This window comes from Erinaceus europaeus, chromosome 1 (assembly GCF_950295315.1).
Source record: "Erinaceus europaeus chromosome 1, mEriEur2.1, whole genome shotgun sequence".
Classification (NCBI taxonomy): Eukaryota; Metazoa; Chordata; class Mammalia; order Eulipotyphla; family Erinaceidae; genus Erinaceus; species Erinaceus europaeus.
The window spans coordinates 140,465,706-140,473,898 of record NC_080162.1 but is presented as its reverse complement, the minus strand read 5'-3'; the positions used below and the strand labels follow the sequence as shown (position 1 = coordinate 140,473,898).

The 8,193-nt window shown below is 40.1% G+C and overlaps 1 protein-coding gene across 1 annotated transcript in view; it reads left to right on the top strand.

Moving 5' to 3' along the window:
• The first annotated feature begins 12 nt into the window (after positions 1-12).
• The window catches only part of DCAF13 (DDB1 and CUL4 associated factor 13), a 34,200-nt gene continuing 26,019 nt past the window's right edge, over positions 13-8,193 (top strand). The window contains exons 1-4 of the mRNA XM_007518868.3: positions 13-241; positions 4,666-4,865; positions 5,877-5,984; positions 6,860-6,949. Of these exons, the coding sequence (XP_007518930.1) occupies positions 172-241; positions 4,666-4,865; positions 5,877-5,984; positions 6,860-6,949 (468 nt within the window). The 5' untranslated portion in view covers positions 13-171. The remainder of the gene's footprint in view (positions 242-4,665; positions 4,866-5,876; positions 5,985-6,859; positions 6,950-8,193) is intronic.

Genomic DNA, 8,193 nt, shown 5'->3' with positions numbered 1-8,193 from the left:
AGGCTGTAGGAGAAACTACAGGGCACAGCGGAGGCCTGTTACCTCACCCGACTTCCGCTCCGTGCTCTTCACGGCCGGAAGTAGTCACTCAGAAGCGGAAGTAGTTCGTGTTGGAGGAGGCGACGGTAACTCCGAGTCTTAACCTGGGTGTCGGAAAACCACGCCGCCAAGATGAAGGTGAAGATGTTGAGTCGGAACCCTGACAACTATGTCCGCGAGACTAAGTTGGACTTACAGAGAGGTGAGACGGCCTGCAAAAAAGTCCTCCAGCCCCGGATCTGGACTCGGCTTTCGTGGAGGAAAGCTGGCGGGGGGACGGTGGCGGCGCCCCAGGCTGCTTTCTTTGGTTTTGTTGCCCTTCAGAGACGCGGTGAACTTACCTTCAAGTCCTCTCTCTAGTTTTTTCTTTCCCCTTCCCTCCTTCCTTTTTTTAAACCAGATCACTGCTTAGCTCTGGCTGATGGCGGTGCTGGGGATTGAACCTGGGATCTGGGAGCCTCAGGCAGGAGAGTCTTATTGGCATCACTCTGATGCTGTCTCTTCTGCTCTACGATTTATTCATTTTCAAGATTTATTCATTAATGATAGAGAGAGAAAACCTGTGCGTCACTGTGACAGGTGCAGTGTCGGGGATCAAACTCAGCACCGCATCTTTTATACCCCAAGTTCTAGTCACCATGCTACCTCCCTGTTGCCTTCCTTCCTTCCTTCCTTCCTTCCTTCCTTCCTTTCTTTCTTTCCCGCCTGGCCTCCCATTTCCCAAATTATCTAGGCTTAAGGTTCAAAAGCTAGGATGTCATTTTTAAGCTGTCTTTCTATCCACCTCTCTATCTGTTTACCTTAAAGAAGTGTGTGTTTTTTTATCAGAGCTCTGGTATGGTGGGGGGGATTGAACCTGGGATCCTCAGGCATGAAAGTTTTGCAGAACCTTTATGCTGTCTCCTCTGCTCTATGATTTGTCTATTTTAAAGATTTATTCTATTTATCATAGAGTTTTTTTTTCAGAGCTGTTTTTGTGGGGAGGGGCTTGAACCTGGGACTTTGGAGCCTCAGGCATGAGCATCTCTGTGCATCACCATTATGCTCTGTGCCCCCCACCCCACACACACTCTCTCTTCTTTATTGGAAAAGTTAGTTGTGCAGGGAATGCAGTGCAACTGCCTCTTTTCCAGCTGCTGCTTTCTGATGCCTTTCTCAAGTGCTTGTTGAAAAATAGAAGTGTTTTTAGCCAAATTCATGGACCGAATTATCTAACAGTTAGCAAACTTCTTCAAGACTTGCTGCTGCCCTAATACTTGGCTTCTTTGCTATTTAAAATCACAAACTTTTGAAATGTAGGGAGCAAAGGTGAAAACTATCATTTTCCCTTAGCTCCTGAAGACCTGTGATGAGGGAGGGACTAAAAGGAAATGAAAGAGCTGTATTTATACATGCCCCCTTAGCATGTCAGCTGCTGCTGTTACTGGCATCTTAATGAAAGGAATCAACCAAATGAGAAAAGACTGTACTAAGTAAAAAAAAATAATAATAATAATAATTATATATATATATATATATATATATATATATATATATATATAATCCTAAAGGTAGGACTGAACTTGAGCCATGGGCAGATGAATAAGGGAAGCCCTAGGAGATGAGACTGGAGTGAGAGAGAGAGAGAGATCCAGCAAAATCAGAATACTTCTCTTTCATTCAGTTTTCCCCCAGGTGTAGAGTGGTGATTATTGAATTCTCAGCAAAGATATTTGAGAATAAGTATGAGAAATTTAAAGAAAAAAAGGTGAGGTTAGAGCAGAATCTTAAAACTTTGAGTAATGGAAATTATCAGTAGGGGCTTGAGTGGCTGTCACCTGTTTGAGTGCACATGTCACAATGTACAGGGACCTGGGTTCAAGCCCCCCGGTCCCCAACTGTAGTGGGAAAGCTTTGCGAGTGGTGAAGCAGTGTTGCAGGTGTCTCTCTGTCTCTCTATCACCTCCTTCCCTCTCGATTTCTGGCTGTCTCTATCCAATACATAAATAGTGATAATAAAAATATTTTAAAATATAAAAAGAAATTATCAATGGAGAAGCAATGCTTAAGTAACAAATGTGTGGTCTAGGCTCACAAAGATGTCTACAGAATAAGTAACAAGAAAATGCAAATGTGCAGTTATATGACTTCCAGTTTGATATTACTCTTCTTCCTCAAGTCTGTGGTCCCATCTTCCTCTCTCATTTTCCTAGTCACTACTTTTTCCAATAAGTAAGTAATTTTTGCTCTTGCCTGCACAGTGTATTTCAGGTATAGCAAAACAGAAACAGACATGTCGAACCTTTGTAGAGTATAAAACAAAGAAGATATTTATGATTTTTTTTTTTTTTTGGTGCAGTAAGTGTATAATTTATTCAGGTGCTAGCATCCTGAGAAGATGGGTGACTCATCTTCAAAACACCATCATAGTCTCAGGCTGGGGTTTGAGTTTCTTTCTTTTTTTTTTTTTTAGTACTTTTTATTTTATTGGGGAATTAATGTTTTACATTCAACAGTAAGTACAATAGTTTGTACATGCATAATATTCCCCAGATTCCCATATAACAATACAACCCCCACTAGGTCCTCTGAATCCTTCTTGGACCTGTATTCTCCCCAGCCACCCACCGCAGAGTCTTTTACTTTGGTGCGATATGCCAATTCCATTTCAGGTTTTACTTCTGTTTTCTTTTCTGATCTTGTTTTTTAACTTCTGCCCGAGAGTGAGATCATCCCATATTCAGATATTTATGATATTCTTATCATTTTTAAAGTGTTACTGCTTATAAATTTTGTACAGTATTCTACTGACATAAATATATGCTGTGAGTTTGTTAGCTATGATTTTTATCAGTGGTTATGACATAACAAGGACTCCATAGATATTTGTTGGGTGTTTATTGTCCTCTGAATGTATGAATTTCAAGGTGGGTGTGGACGTGATGACTTAAAAAAAATGAGGAGATAAGATTTATGCTGAATATATTTTTAAAGGATGCATAGAGTTGAGATTAGGATGGAAGTTATGTACGTTTAATGAAAGAAATGGCTTTTGTGTGGCCCAGAAGGTGGCACAATGGGTGATTCTCATGTATGAATTTCTGAGTTGGAGCTCTGGCATTGGATGTGCCAATGTGATACTCTGGTTCTGTTGTCTCTCCTCTCTTCTCTTAGTAAATAAGTAGGGGTGCTGGGTACTGGACCACCCTGTAGAGTGCACACATGAACAAGGACCTGAGTTTTAGTCCCTGCTGCATCTGCAGGGGGCAGCTTCAAAAGTGGTAAATATGTCTGTCTCTCTCCCTTTTTTTACTTCCCTGTTCTGTATCAGTTTTTCTGTCTATCAACAACAGAAAGCAGGCAAGGAAGTGAGCGACTACTTGGAGCAGTGGGCTCATTATGCAGACATCAAACCCCAGTGAATAGTAGATGTTATTATAACCACAGCAACAGATGTGTGGTCGGACTGCGGTTAGCACTGGAGAGTCATAGTTCTGTGCCTCACAAGGGATTTTGAATTTAATCTAGCAGATATGTAGCACCTACTTGCTTTGTGTCAGGTGTTGTGTAGGCATAAAGAATACAGATGTAGCAGAAAGGGTAGCAGCAACAAATGCTGGAGAGGTTGTGGACACAAAGATACCCTCCTGCACTGTAGGTGGGAATGTAAATTGGTCCAACTTCTGTGGAGAGCAGTCTGGAGAACTGTCAGAAGACTAGACATGGACTTTCCCTATGACCCTGCAATTCCTCTCCTGGGGATACATCCTAAGGAACCCAACATACCCATCCAAAAAGATTTGTGTATATCTATGTTCATAGCAACACAATTTGTAATAGTCAAAACAGGGAAGCAACCCAAGTGTCCAACAACAGATGAGTGAGTGGCTGAGCAAGTTGTGGTATATACACATAATGGAATACTACTAAGCTATTAAAAATGGCGAATTCACCTTCTTCACTCCCATCTTGGATGGAGCTTGAAGAAATCATGTTAAGTGAAGTAAGTCAGAAACAGAAGGATGAATATGAGATGATCTCATTCACAGGCAGAAGTTTAAAAACAAGATAAGAAAACACTAAGTAGAACCTGGACTGGAGTTGGTGTATTGCACCAAAGTAAAAGATTCTGGAGTGTATGTGTGTGGGGAGTGGGGGGAGTTCAGGTCCTACAAAAAGATGATGGAGGACCTACTGGGGGTTGTATTATGTGGAAACCTGAGAAATGTTATGCATGTACAAACTTGTATTTACTGATGACTGTAAAACATTAATCCTTCAATAAAGGGGAAAAAATTTAAAAAAAAAATACAGATGTAGAACACTAGAAGCCCTGTCTGTGAGAACTGACAACTCAAGGAAGTGTGCTGTGAAACATATTAAGAGGAGAAATTGAGTGTTTTAAAGGATCTAGCTATTTTGCAAAATGTATGCATGTTGTGGTGTTTTGGTAATTTGGGAAAAATTTTTGGACACTAGGTAGGTGTGTGTTTGTGTGTGTGTGTGTGTGTGTGTGTTTATAGTTTACATTTACAGTGTCAAGTGTAGACAACTGTGGCACCATTAGAGTCTTGCTGACTAATTAGCTGGAGGGGATTGCAGGAAATAAGTGTGAATCATGCTTATTAAGAGTTGTTCTTATTTCAGTTCCAAGAAACTATGACCCTACCTTACATCCTTTTGAGGTCCCACGAGAATATGTGAGAGCTTTAAATGCTACCAAGCTGGAGCGGGTATTTGCAAAGCCTTTCCTTGCTTCCCTGGATGGTCACCGAGATGGAGTCAATTGCCTGGCAAAGCATCCGAAGAGCCTGGCTACTGTCCTTTCTGGGGCATGTGATGGAGAGGCAAGTGTCACTGTGAACACTAGCATTGTAAACTGTAGTCTATTGCTTAACATTTAATTTTGAGTTACTTTAGGTTTTAATTAGTTTGATTTGTTTTTCTGTACTCTTTAATTCTCAAGACTAAATTCAGTTTGGGTTTACAGTTAAAGTAATTTCTTATTTTTTCATATTTATTTATTTATTCCCTTTTGTTACCCTAGTTGTTTTATTGTTGTAGTTATTATTGTTGTCATCGTTGTTGGATAGAACAGAGAAATGGAGAGAGGAGGGGAAGACAGAGAGGGGGAGAAAATCATAGACACCTGCAGACCTGCTTCACAGCCTGTGAATTGACTCCCCTGCAGGTGGGGAGCCAGAGGCTCGAACCGGGATCCTTATGCCAGTCCTTGAGCTTTGCGCCATGTGCGCTTAACCCACTCCACTATCACCCGGCTCCCTAGTAATTTCTTATTTAATGTTTAGAAATTATAAGGGCAGTGGTTCGGGAGGTGGCTTGGTGGCTAAAGCACTGGACTCAAGCATGAGGTCCTGAGTTCAATCCCTGGCAGCACATGTGCCAGAGTGATGTCTGGTTCTTTCTCTCTCTCCTATCTTTCTCATAAATAAATAAATAAATAAAATCTTTTAAAAAATTATAAGTGCAATAGCTTAAGGCTAATCATAATCATGTTTACACCAAAAATATTTTAAGTGCTAGTTGGTTTTTGTTTCTTTGTTTTTGCACAAAAGATGTTAACAACTCAGTGCTTCGTTATTTCCCAGTGTGATGAGAAAGGAAAGTTTTGAAATAAGCTCAACAGAGCATTTAACTTACTGGATTTTCTCCCTATTGATACATTTATCCATAATGCATTGCATTATTTTAATCCAGAAGCTTTTGTTTTTAACTAAATAGTAGAACCATTCAAAGTCTTTTCAGTGTCAAGTTTATTTTCCTTGGAATGTAATACTCTTGCCTGAGCACAATTTTATTAATAGTTTACTGAAATTCTCTGGTATGCTTTATCATAGGTTAGAATTTGGAACTTGACTAAGCGAACATGCATCCGTACAGTACAAGCACATGAAGGTTTTGTACGAGGAATCTGTACTCGTTTTTGTGGAACTTCTTTTTTTACTGTAAGTACAAGGGATTAACTCTTCAGCATGTGTAATGCTAGTCTAATTAAACTATTTTCTGAGTTCATTTATTCCAACATCGTGTTTGGACTTGACAACACAAAATGGCTTACTAAAACCTTAAAATTCAGGTGCCAGAGATCTAACACAGTGGTTTATGCACTAGACTTTTCATGCCTGCAGTCCAGAAGTTCCAGGTTCAATCCCTGGCATCATCAGAAACCTGAGGGGGCTGAGTGGTGGTGCACCTGTTTGAGCACACATGCTACAGTACACAAGATCCCAGGTTCAAGCTTCACAAGTGGTGAAGCAGGGCTGCAGGTGTCTCTCTGTCTCTCCCTGTCTCTGACTCCCCTCTCAATTTCTTTCTGTCTCTCTCCCCCTCCCTTTCTCCCTCTTTTCCTTCTCCCTACCTCTCCCTCCCTCAGTAAAGTAAAACATGTTTTAAGTGTTAAAAAAGAGTTCAGGGTCTAATATAGAGCCTGTTTTAAGTACACTAGATCATGACTATTACCATTGTTTGACCTCTAGAACCTTTTTAATCTCTAAAAACTTTTCGCAAACTGAAGTACCATACCCATTAAGCCACAACTATCCACCCCTCTAGATTCTCTACCTTAGGTGCTCACTGTCCCGTTTTCTGTCTATGTGTGTTTGACTATTTTGGGTTCCTCATGTTACTAGATTTGTACAGTTTTTGCTCTTTCTCTATCTGAAAATAATAATAATCAGCTAGGAGTGGTGGATTCACACAAAACCCCAGCAGTGCCCTGGGAACAAAAATAAATAGGATGCTAGAAAAAAAAGATATTATTTTGAAGACAAGCAGTGTTTATAATTTGACATGTGTTGTTCATTATTGTAAATATGTCTAGGTTGGTGATGACAAAACTGTGAAGCAATGGAAAATGGATGGCCCAAACTATGGAGAAGAGGAGGAACCATTGCATACTATACTAGGAAAGGTACAAAATTAGTTGATGCATACTTTTCTACTAAATTTCTTCTCTTTGACTTGAAATTGTATTGGAATTTTAATTTCCAAAGAAGTTGTAGATAAGAAACTGGAGACTTGACCTGGAGAGATAATTACTGGGTGGGGTGCCTGTCTTGCTGTGCATAATGCCTACCCATACCACACCATAGACCTGTGGGGGAAGCTGTAGTATCTCTCACTCTTCATCTGAGAGCACTGACGTGTGAAGTCCTAGGGGGAAGCTGTGGTATCTCTCACTCTTCATCTGAGAGCACTGACAGAAGTCCTAGCTCTGCAAAGAATTTAGAATGCAATTTGAATATACTGAGCTAAAGAACTTAGTTGTTTGTTTTGATGTTCATTGTAGTAAAATTTGATTTCTTTTCTTGGGGGGTGGGAGAGGACAGCATGCAATAAAACACTTTGTGTGGGAGAAAAATAATAATGCACCTGGGTGAGGTGGTGGTGCACCTGACTGAGGGCACATGTTAAATGTGCAAGGGTCCTGTTTCGAGCCCCCAGGTCCCACCTGCAGGGGGAAAGCTTTGTAAGTAGTGAGGACTGCAGGTGTCTCTGTCTTCTTCCCTCTCTGTTTTCCCCCTCTTCTCTCAATATCTGACTGTTTCTATCCAATAAATAAATAGCAAAATTTCCTTGAGAAAAATAATGCATCAGCTTCTGGTCTATATGATCCTTACACAAAGTGATACATTTTTAACTTGAAAGAAGCTTTTAGACATAAATTCAAAACTTTTTACCTATATTTTATAATGCTTACATGTGGATGGTAAACAAAATTCAAATTAGATTTATTCTTTAAATACATTCTTAAATCACTGTTTTGTCATTTTGCTGTTATGGTTAGTATATATTTAGGTTATGCTTTTCAGATTTACAGAAATTTAAATATTCCTAAAGGGACTTGTAGATGTGGTATGCATGCAAGATAGAAATAATCTGCAAGTGATAAAAGTTTTTTTTTTTTTTTTAAGTATTTTATTTTTGAGAGAGATGCAGAGAGAGAAAGACACAGAGAGAAACACCAGAGCACTGCTCAGTTCTGGCTTATGGTGGTGTGGGGGGATCGAACCTGGGATTTCGGAGCTTCAGGCATGACAGTTTCTTTGCATAACCATTATGCTATCTCCCCCACCCCCAACAAGTGATAAAAGTTGAGCACACACATTACCATGCACAAGGACCCAAGTTCAAGCCCCTCAACCCCCACCTGTA